The following is a 17,885-nucleotide window of genomic DNA, read 5'->3' as shown; positions in this document are numbered from 1 at the left end:
ATGGCCCACTACTTCCACTGTGGAACTCAAAGCAGTGTGTTTTCAGCTCCTCCAATTAAGTTCTAGACTCAGCAAGGATGAGGTGCCTTCAGGCGATATTTTTGGACCAAATCTCCATTAATATTGAAAGTACCCCAAATTCCATTTTTGGATGGGAGGTCTATCTCTAATGAAAGAGAACTGCAGAACTGGCCGTGCAGTGCTGGCTACTATTTGTGGTTCACAGTGTGTTTTTATGGTATGCCGAGGGCTTCATACTAGGCTGTCTGTCTCTTTAAGCATTTAGAAGCAAGGGGAGTTGCTGTAAAATAAGCTGGAACAAGCAAGTGAGAGTGTGTGAGAGAAATTAGAAAGCAGGAGAAGAACTCGAGCAGTTTGAGTAGGTCTTATAGGCTCTCCCTAGCTGCGAGTAACTGGGTTACGTAGGCAAGAAGCTGTACACAACTTCAGCACCAGCAGAAAGCGCTGATCAAAAAGGACAGGGAAAAGGACAGCAAGTTCTCATTGAGTGGAGCAGAAAGCATCTCTCTGCCTTCTTAGTGTGGCACAACCTCCTGTTAGCATCCAGGATGGACTGCTGTAATGTACGTACATGCCTGTATATTATGTATTTCCATATAGTTGTGTGCGTATGTGTCATTGTGAGGTGTACAGGAATGCAAGAGGTTGTTGGGAAAGACTGAACTTAAGATGCCAAAGGTAGATTGTCATGTAACTCTTCGTTTTATGGATGCATAAAAGAGCAAGCTGTGATTCTACTGGACTGTGCGGGTAGAATTGAATATTCTGAGCTCCTATTTATATAGTGAGGGAATGTAGAATCTCCTGGCTTTCCTTCGAGTTTATGAACTTCCCTTCTTGAGGGATAAGTGGGGGAACAGATAGGAGGCAAGAAAGGAACTGATCGGCTCTTACTAGGAGGCACTGTTTATCTGAACTCAGTGACATATTGGACACGGTTTTGTATCGGAAGAACTCATTCTACCCATGCTTCTGCCTTGGTTTGAACTGTTTGTATGCTTTTACTTTTTAGTTTATCTTTGCGTGTGTGTTTTTCCCAATGATGCCTTTTGAGATCTTTAAGGCAGCTCTTCTCTGCATGGCACAGCATTTTCTAGTTGCCAGAATACTGAACATGAAATAATAGGACCAGCAGACTGTTAGTTTATGTGTGGGAGTTGCTGCTTATTTCTTGTTGCTGTGCCAGGGAGAAAGAGAGAGGGAAAGGGAAACTGTGCCTTTTATTTAAGGAACTGAGAATGAAGAACAGGCAGAAACTGGTACTAAAAGCAGGGATCAAGGCTTTAATTCAGGTCAGCTCACTCATGAACATGTTGAACTTTGGACTATGGAACCTTAAGCAGATTTGTACTTTTGATGGCAAAAGAACACAAAGACTGGATGTAAAAGGGAGGAAAGCATGAACTGTGATGTTTAACACACAAACACATGTCATTTCATTCTTGAGCCTTTCCTATGCTGGCACCATGTCAGACTGGGAATCATGCATCTCCCAGATGATGTTGGGTTTCAACTCCCAGCATTCCACACCATTGGCTATGCTGGCTTGGACTGCTGAGAAAGGTAATGTACTACAACATCTGGAGGAATACATGATTCCACAGCACTCTGGATGGAACAAACCGATAAGCTGATGATTCTGAATTACAACTCCCACCAGCCCCAAACAACAAGGTTGTGGGATCTTTATTGACCCAAGGGTTGAATTCCATTTCAGAAAAGTTCCAGGTTTCAAGGGATGTCATATTGAGGATGGAGCAAGCTTGTTTTCTGTTGCTCCAAAGACCGTGACATGGAGCAATGGATTCAAATTACAAGAGAAGAGTTTGACTTTAAGAAGGTCTTCCATTGTGGGGGAGTTTTCTTCTTTGGAGGATTTTAAGCAGAGGTCATTTGAATGGTCACTTGTTGGGAGAGCTTTCAGTGTGTATTCCTGCTTGGAAGGGGCTTGGAGATGTTATGGTCTCTTTCAACTCTATGGGATTCTAGGAGAGCCATATTCCAGTGGAAAGTGGGCCAAAGGCTAAAGGATGATATAAAAAATACAGTCCTCCCTCTGTATCTGCGGACTTGCAACCATCCACGGATGGCAGGCCCATGTCCCCAATGGTGGTGCATGCACATGGCCATGCTGCCGTTAGAGACAAGTCCAGTTGTTCATGCTCCATCACTGGGATAGTGGGGGCGGTCACTAATGGCAGCGCAACCACATGCCCACGGCACCATCAAAGTTCCATTGTCTATAATGGTGGTGTGGCTGCATGGCTGTTCCGCCATTGGGGACAATGTGGACTTAAGCATCCATGGATTTTGGTATCTGCAGGGGGGTCTGAAACAGATCCCCCAAGGATACCAAGGGCCAACTGTATTAATATATTTTAGCATAAAATTCTAATTTCCAGTAACTAACCCTTCAGAGAGTCATTTCTGTGTTTGGGAAGGGGAGGGGGATGTATAAAACATGGAAAACTGCACAGTGATGATGTAATGGCAAAGGAGTATGAAAATCCAGGGATCCAGGCCAGATTGGAGCCCCTAGAAAGGCCTGTAATTCTCCACCTGTCCTTCTGCATGTTCAAATATCCTGTTAGTAAGAGAATACGGAGTACAAACTATTCTGATGAGCCATTCTCAATTAATATGATCCCCTGTTTCTGCCTTTGTTGAATTGTTGACAACTTTATTAATTTTAGTGCAGAATTTTTAAGTTGTGTCTTTTTCAGGATTCAGTCCTGACTACCATGATTGAGATGAAAAATCTGGGTGGATGTAGGCATCATCTTGGCTCCTGTGCTCCTGTAGGTAACTTCAGATGCAGGAACATTAAAGGCCTGATGCAGAATATTCTATTTCATATTCATCAACCAGTGAGGTCTTTTTTGAACTGTGGATAACACAATGGGACAGTCATTTTTAGAGAACAGTGTTTTTCTTTGTTCTGGTACACCTTTAACTAGTATTTCGGGTTTGTTGTGCACACTATGGAACCACATCTCTGCGAGTTCAAGTTTGGTAGCATTTGAATAAAGATGGAGTCAATGATCCAAATGTATCTGAAGCACATTCAAGGTGTGTATTTGCATTGGTTATTCACACAGCTGAGAATGTGAATATTTTTTTAAAAACTTGGAAACACCACCACCCCCAGCATCAATTATCGCAGATTAAGAGAGTTTTTTTGGCAGCTCCCCTAAACTTTATTGTATGCATTCAAAATACATGTGAACAACAAAGATTCAACCCCGGTTATTTTCACTGTCTGATCCAGCACTCAAGCCACTAGACTACACTGGCTCTCTTTTGAGCACATCAACAAGAAGGAGCAGGACCAAGAAGCTTTTAAAAAGGCCCTGGTGGTGCAGTGGTTAAATGTCTATACTGCAGCCATTCACTGAAAACCACAAGGCTGCGAGTTCAATACCAGCGAAAGGGCTCAAGCTCAACTCAGGATTGCATTCTTCTGATGTCGCTAAAATGAGTACCCAGATTGTTGGGGGCAATTAGCTTACACTTTGTAAACCGCTTAGGGAGTGCTTAAATGTACCGATAAGTGGTATAGAAATGTACTTGCTATTGCTATTGCTTTGGGGTGCCCCACAATGTCTACTTCTGTCTTCCAATATGGCCGCAGGGTTATATAATGCACCTTTATGTGCCAGGCCTAGATGGTGGACAAAGGTGTAGCTTGGGGGTGTTGGCATTGCCTCAGTAATAATTCCCCACCCTCACAAAATTTTCTTTCAGTCCCTAGATTTCTAGCACTTCTGGGGGTAAGACACTGAAAATGGTTCACATGTCAGATTTTCTTGGTTTGCATTCCCTTGGTAACTTCCCCTGTTCCTTTTTTTGGATACAAAAACTGTATTTCTAAATGCTTGTCTGAAGTTCTAAGTTATTGCAATGCTAGATATTTTGGGACTGAATGAAAGTGTAATTTATGGGGGCAGAATGCTTATTAGGAAGGCAATGCCCTCATTTTGCCCCCCCCCCCTTTAGGTATTTCTCTGGCGCTGGAATCAAGAGGACAACTTGGTCTGAGAGTAAAGATGTTACAAGAATGGCCCGATTGCCGTATATGACCAGTTGGATGGTATGCGGCTGTTTGCATTAAAAATACTGGCAAATATTGACATCCCCTGCCTAGTGGAGTTCTGGTTGTGACTTTGAACCTTCTGAAACTAATTTTGCGACACTTTCTCCATCACGTCTTGGCTATTTCTCATCGCATAGCTAGAATCAGATCGAAACCTTGATGTTCATAACGGAGAGAGTTCAGCCATCCTCATTTGAATCCCTGCATTGTGTATTTAGGCATATGAGACTGCCAGCTATTTGTGTTTACAGTGTAATGTCAGAAGTAGCCCATTAGTATAAAGAGGAAGCCTGAATTCATTATTAAAGGCCTGACCCAGAAATTCATCCCTCTCCCTGTCCACAGAGGAACTTCCCCACAATCATCCTTGCCAACCCAGGAAATGTTTAGTTCCCAGAGGATGTGGGTTTGTTTTCAGCAATTTCAATTAAGAGATGGAAGAGTCATATTTCATTGCATTAAGTGAGATCAAAATCAGAAAGCACAACCTTGTAGTGCCTCTCCTTCCACTTCTCCCACTTCCACTGCCAACAGATGTCATGTACATAAAACTGTGCCTGCCTTGAAGGCCAGCTATGGCTTCGCATGGAGGCTGTTGGTGTGCTCTACAAGGCTGTATAGCGAGTTGGACCAGTGCATTGGATTTGGGGACCTATTTTTATGCACACAGAACCCAACATAAACCACACAGATTGTTGCCAACAACAACAACAACAACAACATAAAAAAGCACACCCTCCAACTGTCTTGGTTTGGTAGGGTCAATCCTGATTAATCCTTTGTTGTCCCACTTTTTCAACTGCTTTTAAAATGTTCCAGTTTCCCCCCCTCGTTCTCCCTATTCCTATTTGTCCTCAGCTTACTTCCGTTGCTGCAAGATGAGTTTAAAGTGGAAAAGTAGTTTGAAATCGGTCAACTCAGTAGTGGGGGGGGAAAGGAGAAGTGGAAGTATCTTGTCCTTTTCTATAACCTAGGGCAAAAAGCAAATGACTGCAGCCTCTGCTAGCTTGTGTGTTCTTCCTTAATAACCTTTGTCATCTTGACCACACTCTGATGTTGCTTGGCCACACATCTCTCAGTTTTCATCTGAAATATTGAGAAATATGAAAAACAGTTTGCTTCTGAAAAGTGCGCATCTTTTAAATTAACTTTTATGATGAGCTGGAAATGCGGGACCTGAAACCTATACAGGCCCATTGCCTTTTTTAGAGGCTCCCAGGGGAGGCAATTCATCCTCCTTTTTCTAGAAAAAAGGGCAGTCTAATCTGGAGGGATGACAGCCAGAAACAGACTTGCGAGCCAGTGCTGTATATAATGTTGTATAGGTTTGAAATATAAGAGCAGATATCACATAACTCCTTGAAATACCAAGAAGCAACTCCTGTCTCCTAACTATCCTTCTTCAATCTGATATCTTCCAAAAGTTTTGGATTCCAGTTCATATCATACTCCACCGTTTTAGACTCTGCTGGCTGGCCATTATTAGAGTTGCAGTCCAACACATCTGGCAGATACAAAGCTGGGGATGGCTGACCTAAACAAAGAGGGACCTCTCCAAGTCATAAATTTCTCAGTGTGCCATGGGCAGAGAAGAGTGCCATGGGGTGGCATGGTTGGGAGCCTGACATGGTCCATGGATTTTGTTTTTTACTTACATCTCTTAGGGCACCAGTACAGTATTGTACAGTACAGGGCTCAAAGCAAGTGTGACTATCCTTTGGTTCCTCAAATGTTTTGTACTACAACTCCCATAATCCCATACTATAATGGCTGGGACAGATAGGAGTTGCAGTCCAAAGCTTATGGAAGACTAGAGGCCCACCCCTACCCCATTCCTAAATAGCATCCATTACAGTCTTTAGGAAGATATGGATCAAGAAAGGCAACTGAGGACTTCTAGCCCAAAGACTGCCAAAACCTGGAATAGGCACCATGGAGTATCCAACCATGAAATGGGATTGCTAACTGACCAAAATACCATCTCGGCCAACTCCCGCACCTCTAAGAAAGGTTTGATCTCCAGGTATCTGCAAGTCACACTTCACCATGGCAGAGAATAGAGCAAGATAATTTGCTAGTGGCGTCCAAACAACTTATTGTTATAGGAACAACCATTCAGGGAACGGCAGTCTAGATAAGGTGATTGTAGGAAGAGGTGGTAGAGAATCACAGACTATGGAGGTGAAAGTAGAGCAAAGATCTAGTTGATCAACTATCTTATGGTCTGGCAAGTTACAGGCAGCTTATCAGTTTGTTCCATCCATTAGACAAAAGCAATAGGATATGAGGAGGGTTATTGTATCTGCAGTGTAATTATAGGTACTTGATCCATCCTCTTAATTATTAAATACTATCAGAAAACAGGTCAGCCATATCTTGTAGCCAATACACTTCCTTCAAAGTAACAACTACTCTTTCAGCATCTAAAGGCTACACCACTTTGTTGTCACATAAACTCTCAAGGAGATGAATCCAGTGTTACTGACAGTTCTCCCAGACTGGTGTAAGTGTGAGTTCTTACAAGGTTTTGCAGGTTGCCATTACTTTTCTGTCAATGCATTCCATTCTTTTTTGGGGAGTGGCTGTTTGTAGTGAATGCTTAGATCTGCACTAGGCTCTTCTAAAGTTTTATTTTCCCCCAGTGGGTTGTGTGTGGTTTGCTGAGGTGTTGTACTACCTCAGATTTATTTCCACTTCTTTTCTTTTAATTTTTCCCCTTAGAATTACTGTATCATAGGGGGGCATGGCTAGCCAACCAACATGGCAGTCACTTAAAGAAAGAGCAGGGCAGGATCTCAACAAATTTTTCAAAACTGCAGTTTAATTAAGTGGACATTGCATCTCAAAATAGCATACCTGGTGCAAGGAACAAAATGATTTGCATATCAATCAATTTTGGGATTTTACTGCCTGGCTAAAGAAGACAAAATCCTACCAGAAGAGTGAGACTGACATGATAGGTAGATTGAACAGAGGGAGTAAAGGAGGGAGAGGAGACCACATTCGAACTTCAGATCTACCTTTCCTTGCACTTCTTCTGGAACATCGTCATAACTCTCCAAACCCAGAATTCCATCCTGAATTTCTTGCGAATCCATTTTGCTCCAGAGTTATTAAATTTGACATCAATATTCAAAAACCTTCAAAAATGCATGTTACATATATTGCATCTTCAGATATTTATCCATGTCCAAATTTATTGTCACGTTGAGATTTTCTTTGATTCAACTCCCCTCCCTTCCACCATTTTCTTTTCTGAAGGCCTGTATATAATTTAGAGATTGCGGATTTATTTGATTTTAGTAATATCTCATCTAAATCATTCTCAGTTTTACAAAAAACCTTCCAATTTTAAGTCTATTTTGAATCATTCGCTGATTTGCTGATACGGGAACCAATAACATCTATTCCTATTATCTTCCAATTCCTTACTTGTTTTTAATATTGATTTCGTTCATTCCGATTTGATTAAATCTTCGTATTTTAGAGTTCTTTCCGATTGTGTTGCTAGTTCAATTTTCTATGCTTCTTATGGAGATAGCCATCATGGTAACAGGTTGTAAAATTTTGTTTTGATTTTACTCCAGATTGTTAGTAGAGATCTTCTTACAATATGATGATTAAATTCTTTGTTGGCTTCTGATCTTCTATACCACAAGTAACCTTGCCAGCCGTATCTCGTATTAAAACCTTCCAAAATTAATAAGACCAGAAAGTTGTCAGGAATGCTTTATTTACTTCTTGCACTGCAGACCGGCCAGTATGGCAGATGAGCAAATTAGGTCTTTTATGAAACATGTCATGTCAGATGGTATTGATAACTTCTGCACTTCCTTACCTGCTCCGTTCTCATTGCTTGCCAAAGGAATGGCCACGCTTTCAATACAGTCTCAATTATAGCACTGTAGTTCCAGTTTAGTAGCCTTGGTTTCATCCTATGGAATCCTGGGATAGCCTGGTGTTCTAAATATCATCTCCCTAAACTGTAAACTGTAACTCAATAGGAAATTATAATGGAAGTTAAAGGACAGTCAGACTACTAAATTGTGTAGAATGAATGAGCCCCTACTCAACTGGGTCTTCCTCTTAAGGCTTCCCAAAAGGCAGTAGTAAGCCGATATGACGTGGACTCCTGGTGTTAATTTTGTTTTCTTATCTCTTGTCATAGGAAGGGTCTTGCACTAAGCTTGATGAAGACATCTTGGACATTCCACTGGATGACCCTGATGCCAATGCAGCGGCTGCCAAGATCCAAGCCAGTTTCCGTGGGCATATGACCAGGAAGAAGATTAAAGGTGGTGAAATAGAACGCAAAAGCAAGGATCCGGAGGCCACAAGCAGCAATCGTGCGGGGGACCTACGTAATGGAGACTAAGTATGTCCAGGTACGGAAGTATCGGCCCCAGCTTCTTTGCTTAGTCAGGTTGGAAACTGAGAAAAACAGTTTGTTCATATTTCGATATACCTTCAGAATACAGGTCTTTGTTATCTTCAAGCCTAACAGGTGTCCATTCCAGATGATGATTTTTTAAAAATTGTGCAGGCTTTTCTGTCTCATTCATGACATTTTATGAGCAGAATCATCCACTTCGAATACTCTCATGTTGCTCTACCACGTCTTTTTTCCAATCACATGAAAATCTGTTCAGGAGACAGGATTCTGAAACTTACTTCTTAACAGATATTTATAATACATTTAGACCTGAAGAGCTCATCCAGAATAAAATATATAACAACGCATGACATAAAATACTGTACAGTCATCACCTCTGATATAACAAGTGGGTTGCAAAATCATGCAGTATCTTTTAATTGATAGTTAGAAGCTGTTTGTGAGCACTTTTGCAATTGTTTATCCAAATAGTATGATATTGGACTTGATGTCTTAGAATATCAGCTCTACCATACAGATAAATTAAAGGTTTCTTATGTATTTTAACACATTTTTTTTGAAAGACGTTATTTCTGACAAGCTTCCCATTGCCTGCATCATTGATATTTACCATACAAATGGCATAATATGTTCTACTACTAGTTTTAGAGCAATTGTAGTTTTCCACATTTTTTTTTCATGGAAAACCTCGCCATGACTGATGATGAGCAACACATGGGATTATTAGAGCAAAAACATCTGGAAGGCCATGTTTGCCCACAGGTCATAAAATTTCAAACAGTTTTGGTACAGGATCTAACATATTGTCCAACACTTCATAGATGAAAACCAGGATAGCAAATGGCAAAAAGTTCTTAATGAGGAAGAATACGCAAGCTAGAAACTGCAGTGGTTTGCTTCTGCCTACTGGGAAAGGCAAGCTTTGATCACTCTTCCCTCTTCATGGTGAGTTAACTAGAAAGGAGCATAGGCAAATCTACTAACTTTCTAAGAGCTGTTTCATCAGACTTGCTCCTCTGGTCCCACCTCAATGCTGTGCCATTTCTGGGTATAGAAAACACAGGGCAAGAGGCTATATGAAATGGCAGTAGTACTGTCCAGTACTGCGTGCTCAGTTCAGTACTCTTTCCTTGTAGTGGCGGCTGTCAAGTCCCTAGAAGGGCTGCTATGGGTTTTCTTTACCATTGGGAACGGAAGGAGGTGGGAGAGGCAATTCAAAAGATTCATCTGGTCTGGGCTTGTAGCTAGAAAGAACCAGGGCCATATTGAACAGCATATTGGGAGTTGCAAATAGAAAAAGTAAGTTCTCTTAACTGGAAAATCCCACCTGTGCCTCTTCTCAACATTGGCAATAGAAATTGCAATAATGTAAAGAACTGGTTGTCCTTACGCCCAAAATTAGCTGTGTAATTAGATCAGCCACTTGCACCCCCACCAGCCCCTGTTCCTTTGCAGCTTTTAGCAAGATATCATCAGCCTGTCTTCTCTCTTCAAATGCCTAGAGAATTTTCTCCTGCCGAGGCGATAGAAGGGTGGGCCTTCTGCCTACTTGCTAGGTTGCAGAGGAGTAAAAGGAGGTGGATGTAGAAAGCAAGAGGAGACTGAAACAGAAATAGATGCACAAAAGTGGGCCAGAGCAGGTCCCTGGCACAGTGTGTGAAAAAGTTATCTTTGGGGAGTACCATCCCCACAAAATTATCCAGCATGACTACTTATCCACATTACCACCCCCAGAAGTTATGCCCTGCCACCATTTGCTCTTTGAGGTCACAGAAAAGTGTACGTTAGGGTATATTTAAAGCAGAAGTCAGCCCTCAGCCACAATTTTTTATCAGTGAATTCAAGCATACACGGCTTGAGAATATTTTTTATTATATTAAAAATATAGGGGGGGAACCCCTTGATTTTGCTATTGTATAGAAAGGCTACCAGTTTATTATGCCACAGTATGTAATGAGACTTGAGCGTCCATGGATTCTGGTATCCACAGAGGTTATTGTTGTTGTTATTATTATTATTATTATTATTATTAACCTTTATTTATGAAGCGCTGTAAATTTACACAGCGCTGTATATACAATCTTAAACCCAGCAAATACTAAAGACGGGCCACATGCGCCCCATTGTTTCACCCTCCGTTTGTCCCTCGCGTATAGATGAGCGACACAAGTCTCAAGATCGCGAGAACAGAGGGAGGACTGTGCTTCTGAAATCCCTCCAGACATCTGCTTGTTGAAACAAAGTAAAAGTTTTATTTACAAGTCAGGCTGAATACTATATCCCTTTTAGTGGATGGGGTTCAGAATGGATATGTTGTTTTGTGCTTTATTACACAGTTTGCCAGTTTCCTTATTTCTCTTTTTGTTTAATTATAACTTTACATATGTTCCATTACAAACTAAGTCTTTAAGAACCTTCATTAACATTTTGTTTCTTGTAACCTTTCTGGTCTCCATTTTGTCTTCATGTTGTCTGCATGTTTCTTTTAAGATGCTGACCAAACTATCTTTTTTTGTGGAAAAGGGTCTGGTCTCCTGCTTCTCTCTCTCTTTGCAGCTGAAATTTACCAATACCAATAATTTTGAAATTTACCAATACCCCAACAAGAACCAGGGTGGCAGCAAGTCCAGGATGGGTGTGCTTGCCCTTCCTCTTCCCATTTCTTTTCTCATCTGTACGCCTGCCATCTCCTGCCACCCTGCCAGAACCATAAAGGACTGTGGGTGATGGCGGTGTCCTACATTGCTCACCCCATGTCCTCTCCTGTTACCTCACATGCTGGCTGGCCACTTGCACATAACCGACCCAAGATTACTGGGGTCAGCCAGGGAACAGAGGTAGCAGGAGGCATTGGAAGCAGTGCACATTGCCTCTCCATTTGCTCCACTGTGCTGGCTTCCTCCTCATGGAGAGAGCCAAGTCATAAGAGGCAAAGACAGCAGCAGCGTTCTCCTCAATAGGAGGAGAACCAGACTGGATGTCACCTCTCCTAGGATGTGTCTAATGTGGCCTGGATCCTCATACCTTTAGTCATGCAACTGCTATCTTGTTTAGTGTTTCCACTCAAAGGTAGGAAATGCTAGGCCATGCTAATTCAGGGATCCCGAGAATATCAGTATCTAAACCAACCTTTAAAGCTGTTTTTAGTGACTATGCATAAGAAAACCCAATACATGGGTTCATCATAAGTAAGCAGGTGACTTGGAAGGCACACACATATATACACAGAGAGAGACATCCAAGGACCTAGGTAGGAACATCTTCCCCATAACCTGTTTCTTGATCCTTTTTAACTGGACCTTCGAATCTTCTAAATGAGAGACTGAATATATAACAATTAATTATCCAATGTTCTTTTGAAAGATAGGAAGCCTCCATTGCATCTGTTCTTCATTTTAGCTTTTGCTGTATATTCCTAATTTTAAGAAGTTATAAGAATTAATTTTAGTATTAATTGGGCCTGATCCCTGTGGAAGAGGGCATGCTAGAAATACAACTCTATCACGGAATAGTCCCAGTTTAATTATGACTTTGGTTTGTTCTTTTTGACTTATGTAAGAACAACAAAAAAAAATTATCTCTTCAAATATAAGTGTGGAAGAATCATCTCTGTGTGTCCTAGATTTTAATGTGGCAAGCAAATCCTACACACTGGATGTTAGCGTGGAAATATTAACTCCCCAAAGGAGATGGACCTGAATTTGCATTTAATTTCTTCCTTAGTAACACATGAGCACATGCTATTTTTAAACCTCATATACTGGAAATTATACATAAAATAGAGTCAATCAAAGCCAGATACTGCGCAAGAAGCTCCTTGCTTTTGTGTACATCGGCACATTGTGGGATTACTGTGTAGAAGACAATGACATAAAACTACACGGAATCATAGTGTTGGAAGAGGCCACAAGGGCCATCACAGTACTTTGTTGACTGGAATGCATTATATATTTAAAACCTTCATTCTTAAGATTTACGTAGCATCCATGTGTCTACTCGGTTATAATTTCATGGTATAATCTGCTGGGTGTCTTTCGTGATGATTTATCCCAAATAGGAAAAACTTGAGGGATGAAGTTGCAAGGCAGGTTATGCAGCATATATGCCTCTCTCTCCTACAGCACTTGGTACCATCTCCCAGCAGCTGCCATAATTTTTCCTCCCAGTAATGAAGGGGAACAGAGCAGTGGAAAAGAATCACAGTCAAAAACAAGATCTACAAAACTAGAGGAAAAGAGTAGTTCTCATCAGCCATCTGGCATAAAATAAAGCAGGAGCCAGTGTCCCATGACGCCCCCACATGCTCTGCAAAAGCTTTTTTTTGAAACCTCAATGAAAGGCCTTTTCGCCCCTACACTTTTTCACCCAAATGAAGATGTGAGTCTTTCTCTTAAATGCTTTCTCCAGCTTCATGTGTACTTCCTGCCTCTCTCCTAAACCTGCTGTCCTTTCCAAGCATCATGCATCGTACATTGGCTTCCATCCATGATTCCATCCATGATTCAGCACATCCAGCTAGAAAATGTCCCTGGCTGCTAAAAAATCAGACAGACTTGTGGGTTGCTCATTAGTGGCAACTAACCCTCATCTACAGATTACAAGACAGCATGATAATCAATTGGATTTCAAATTATGTTGTCTTGCTTTTGATTATGACTTCAGTTGATTTTTTTTTCTTGTAATGGGCTAACATGGCTCTCTCGGACTTTGTACAGCAGTTTTGCAAGGAGCAAAATATATGTCTGGTGTGTTTTGACTTTTAGACCTGTTAGTCCTCCAGATTTTAGTCTTTAACTTCTAGAATCCTAGACCATTAACATGGCCAACTGAGGCTTCTGAGAGGTGATGTTCACTTTTGGCACTTCACAAAGTTCTGGTGCCCCCTCTGATGCCACTCTAATCCCTCACTGGCTTTGCAGATGCTAATGGGAAGGAGCAGTGTGTTAGATGACTGGGACCCAACCATTTATATTTCCCACAAGGTCTTTGAGGGGGCTTTATAGAAAATTAAAATTGTGATGAAATTCCTGGATGAAACATGGCATGGCAGGGACAGTTCATCTATTGGTTCTGGAGTAGGGCCAGTTCAGATACCTGTTGGGGTCCCAGCAACTGCTATAACAGAAGCAGCCCAAGATGATGTTTGTGACTAAGGAAATAATAGTGTCCCTTCACAGTTGGGTTATGGACCGGCAGTTAAATTGTACTCCAGTAATAACAACAGAAGAGTACCAATGCACCTGAATTAACAGGCTAGGCAAAGGGGCTCAGAACAGTTTATCTGGCCGTATCGACTCTAAGGAAACCTAAAATGGGGTTTTCTTGGCTAGAGTTGTTCAGATAAGGTTTGCATTGCCTTCATCTCAGGCTGAGAGCATGATTTGCCCAAGGATAGTTTAATGGTTGAGCTGGGAATATGTCCAGGGTGCTGTTGTTACTGTTGCTGTTGCTCCCTGTCATTTGTTGGGTGAGGCAAATGCCTTGCTGTGTCTAATGATTAAACCAGAAATGTGACTCCAAATGGGTACTTATCTTGTCTCTATCTTAATTTGAAGGCAGCTTCTGACTTTTGCACAGTTTGTATTTCAGAGGGCTCAAGATATTTGGAAGAAGTGCAGAATGTATTGAAATGTCTGAATTAGACTTATAGCTCCCTACTCACTAACGTGACACAACATCCCATCAGAGTAGCATAAATAGTTGTATATGTAGATATCTTGGACCAACGTAACCCCCATATAGAACATCAATAGTGTGCAATGCATGCCAGTGACTAGGCAATGAACAATGTGTTATACACAGTGCACAGTATACAACTGCAACACACAACATTGCTGTATGTGCAACTCCACTTCTGCCACTGTCTGCAGTGCACTCACAGTTGCACTATGGTGAACAATTCTAATGCACAGGACTTTTACACTTGCATGACATTAACAGTATGCCAGCCATTGGGTTTTAACTTACCTGGCAACATTAAATATTTGCATACAGAACGTTAAGAAAAACAAAATTAAAATACCCAACTATTGGAAGTGCTGGAGCTTGAGGTGTGTTCTCTGTCATCAGTTACATAATTTATACTGTACTATCAAAGAAATTATCCTCACTAAAAATAACTTTATTCCAAGTAGCTCTCCAAATTAAAAAAAAATTGATTGTGGGATGACCCATATCTTCCTAACAGTAGTATAGAATAAGGGTGGGCAACTGTCCATCCAAATGTTGTTGGACTACAGCTCCAATGAACCAGTTCCAATGAACTGGGCTGGTTAGGGTTGATGGAACTTGTAGTCCAACCACATCTGGAAGACCACAAGGGGCCCACGCTTGACACAATGCAAGCTATTTGCCAGGAACCTGACATTCTCACTGAACAGTGAAATTCAAAAAATAAACCTCAGATCCACCTTGTGCAAGGATTGAGCAAAAGCTAAACATGTCCTAGGCTTCCTTTAATCTAATCTGGAAAAAATCAACCAGGTTCTCTTTCTGTAATCATTTCTTCTTTCTCCACATTATAATTTTATCTAATTAGGGGAGATTATCTCAGGTTGTGGTCTTTCCACTTAGAAATAAATGGTTTTGCTGTTAATATTGTAGGATTGCTGCTGATTTCCCTGTAAAATGCAGATCTCAAAGTAGAGGAGAAGCTATTTAACACACTCAGTGAGATATCCAGGACCTTTAAAGAGCATTGGCAAGGAGGTATCCAAGAGAGAAAGAGAAATGGTGTTCCCATCCGTATGTCCTCATAAATTTTGGCCTCGGATGTTCTGGAAGCATCTGTAGTAGGAAGGAAGCTGTTGAGTAAAGTCTGGAAATGGCCAGTTCAATTTGTCTCTTTCCTCTTGCAGCAACAAAGAAGAAATGGATGGAGAAGCAGCATCCAGATAGATTTCTAGCTGGTCCTCTGAACAACAACCTTCTACTTCCAGAAGAACAATCACCATCTCATGATGTCCTATGGAGTCTGATCATAGATGAGACACAATCTTTCCCCCCCTTAATTGTCCTTTTCAGAACTGCAACTTCCTCTATTCCTTCTCTTCAAGATACCATTGTTGTCATTCTCTGCTTTTTCTTGTTGTATAGATCCTGCATTCCTTCCTGGCATTCACTCAGTGCTCCCCATCCTTTGCACATTTTGGTTTTCTTCCATTCCCAGATTTTTTAAAAAATTAAACACGTACTTCCCTCCCATGCATCTGTACAATAATGAAGAAAAATATGTATCACTTGGAGAACCCATTGCCTGTTACAACTCTTATGACCCTTCATGTTCACTTCAATATATTATGTCCAGCATCCCAACAATGCTTATGGTATTTACTGCAAAGCCCTAAATTACAAACTGGGAGGAAAAGGCTGTGTTTTGTAAGCTCGGGCTTTTCTCTCCCCTATTACTGACAGCAGAATCCGGTGGCAGATGATAAAGTTTCAAGTAAAGCATGGAAACCATACTTTTTAGACTACAAGTCAGCAATGCTGTTCAACTTACAGAGCTTGCAAAAGTTATTTTGGGGGACTGTGTGCATCCTAGTTCCCAAAACAATGAATTCTGAAAGTTATACTCCAAAACAGTCATGATTCCAAGTTATGGTTTCAGGTGATATAACCGAACATTGTATTTTGCCCCAGTATAATCTCTGACTAAATTGGACAGACACAAAACTGCAAATGGTAACTAGTGCTTGTTACTTACCAGGCCTTTTAATATGTATAGTCTGGAATTCCTCTTACTAAAATGCTGTGAAAATGGTAAGAGAAGTATATCTGTGATATTTTGGGCACTACTACTGACCAACAGGCTATGGCTGGTATCCTGTCATTGACTGATAATATTATAAGTTCAACTTAAAAATTGAGAAGTCAGAATTCTTTACTGACAATGTAATGACACAAATCTCTTCAAATCCACAATTTAAACAATACCTCCCCCAACACGTCAATTTCCATGCCATTGCAGTGATTAGAAGAGATGTTTCCAGCTATTTTAATGTAGCTTGTCACACTGCAAGGATATCATCTTCAGAGACCTCCCAAGGTCTCCTGAAGGTTCCTGTGAAGGCTGGTTACAACGAGTCCAGCTACAGGAAATCGCTAGATACCTCTTCATTGATCCCCCATAGAAATGGGTGTGTCGGTGGAAGGGGCACTGCATCGCTTAAAATATGAGTTTTGAGGGGGAAGGAGTAGTACTGGGACATATAACTATGGAGACATCATAAGTGTTTGCTGCTGCCCCAAAGACTAGAACATGGAGCAATGGATATTTATGTTTAGCATCCACCTTTCTCAGTGGAAGACTACAAAGCACTTTCCTTCCCTCATCCACAGCTGCTCCTCCACAGAATTCAGGACAGAAAATGGTGCTCAGTGTTGAGGAAATAAGGATGTATTAAGATTACCTCCTTTAAGACAGCAATCTTCTATTTACTTGGGTGCTAGGCCTATTGAAGTGGATAGTGCTTTCATCTGAGTCAACATGCATAAGAGTGCACTCTCAAAATCAGGTAAAGAAACCTGAAGTTGCATGGGGACCACCTTCTGTAAGGTGAAGGATGTGGATCTGAAGAGAATGTAGTCCCCAAAATCACATAAGCATTGTCTGGCATAGGCACAACAATGGATCTCTGCCATCATAGCTGTTTCTGTTAAAGCCACCCCTCCCCTCAAACCCTACCTCTAAACCCAGTGAAAGGCACTGTTGATGCAATTATGACTGCCATGCTGTACTGGATGTGGGGCATACTGAGACTGGCAGCTGAAGGGATTCCTCAGGGGTCCTGCCACTCATCACATCCCACTACACCCCAATCCTCATCTTGGAAATCTTTCAACTGGCAGTACAGTTGGACTTAAGAGGCAGGTGGGGGGGGTACATTTGGTCATTAATGTGAACCCCCAAAGTTACAAGGGTGCAACTTTTATTACAGGATGCCAGCCATACTCAAGTAGTCTTTATGTTGTCATGGGATTATTTTTTATGCAAAATCCAACACAGCCCCCCCCCCCTTTGGAAATTTTCCCAAAAATCAGTTTGTTATAAGGAAGATTTTAAAAGCACATAGCAAGCAAAAAATGTTTTCTTGATCATTCAACTACATTCTAATAATGCTTTTGCTTTCCTTTTGCCTTGCTTGTCTCACTCTGCCTTGCCCTGTAGCACACCTCATCTTTCTCCCCTCCCCTGTATTCACACAGTAGGCAGGAATATGTGCAGCCTTCTTTTCTAATATCCCTCCTTCCAGATTTTTTTTCCTTTTTGCATGTGATTTCTTCTAATGAGATGAAATGTTAATAAAGGAATGTTGTTATGATAATCTAAAGAGCTCTCTAATTCTTCCTGCACCAGGCAGGCCTCCACTTCTATTG

General features: G+C 41.3%; 1 protein-coding gene across 4 annotated transcripts; it reads left to right on the top strand.

The window, feature by feature from the left end:
- The first annotated feature begins 305 nt into the window (after nt 1-305).
- NRGN (neurogranin) lies at nt 306-17,839 on the top strand. Of its 4 annotated transcripts, none has more exons than XR_016282291.1 (4): nt 306-584; nt 8,283-8,489; nt 10,664-10,749; nt 15,365-17,839. XR_016282291.1 is itself a non-coding variant. In XM_089537633.1 (3 exons), exons 1-2 carry the CDS (start codon nt 570-572, stop codon nt 8,487-8,489), a joined length of 222 nt encoding a protein of 73 aa, XP_089393759.1. In that variant the 5' UTR covers nt 308-569; the 3' UTR covers nt 15,365-17,839. The 4 variants fall into 4 exon arrangements, 2 of the variants coding, with proteins under 2 accessions (XP_089393759.1, XP_089393758.1); XR_016282290.1 differs by having other exon boundaries at nt 309-584; nt 8,283-8,499; XM_089537633.1 differs by lacking the exon at nt 10,664-10,749 and having other exon boundaries at nt 308-584.
- The last annotated feature ends 46 nt before the right edge of the window (nt 17,840-17,885 follow it).

This window comes from Sceloporus occidentalis, unplaced genomic scaffold (assembly GCF_023333645.1).
Source record: "Sceloporus occidentalis isolate IW3139 unplaced genomic scaffold, rSceOcc1.0.p SCAF_9, whole genome shotgun sequence".
NCBI lineage: Eukaryota > Metazoa > Chordata > Lepidosauria > Squamata > Phrynosomatidae > Sceloporus > Sceloporus occidentalis.
The sequence above is the reverse complement of the archived record's forward strand: the minus strand, read 5'-3'. Positions and strand labels throughout refer to the sequence as shown.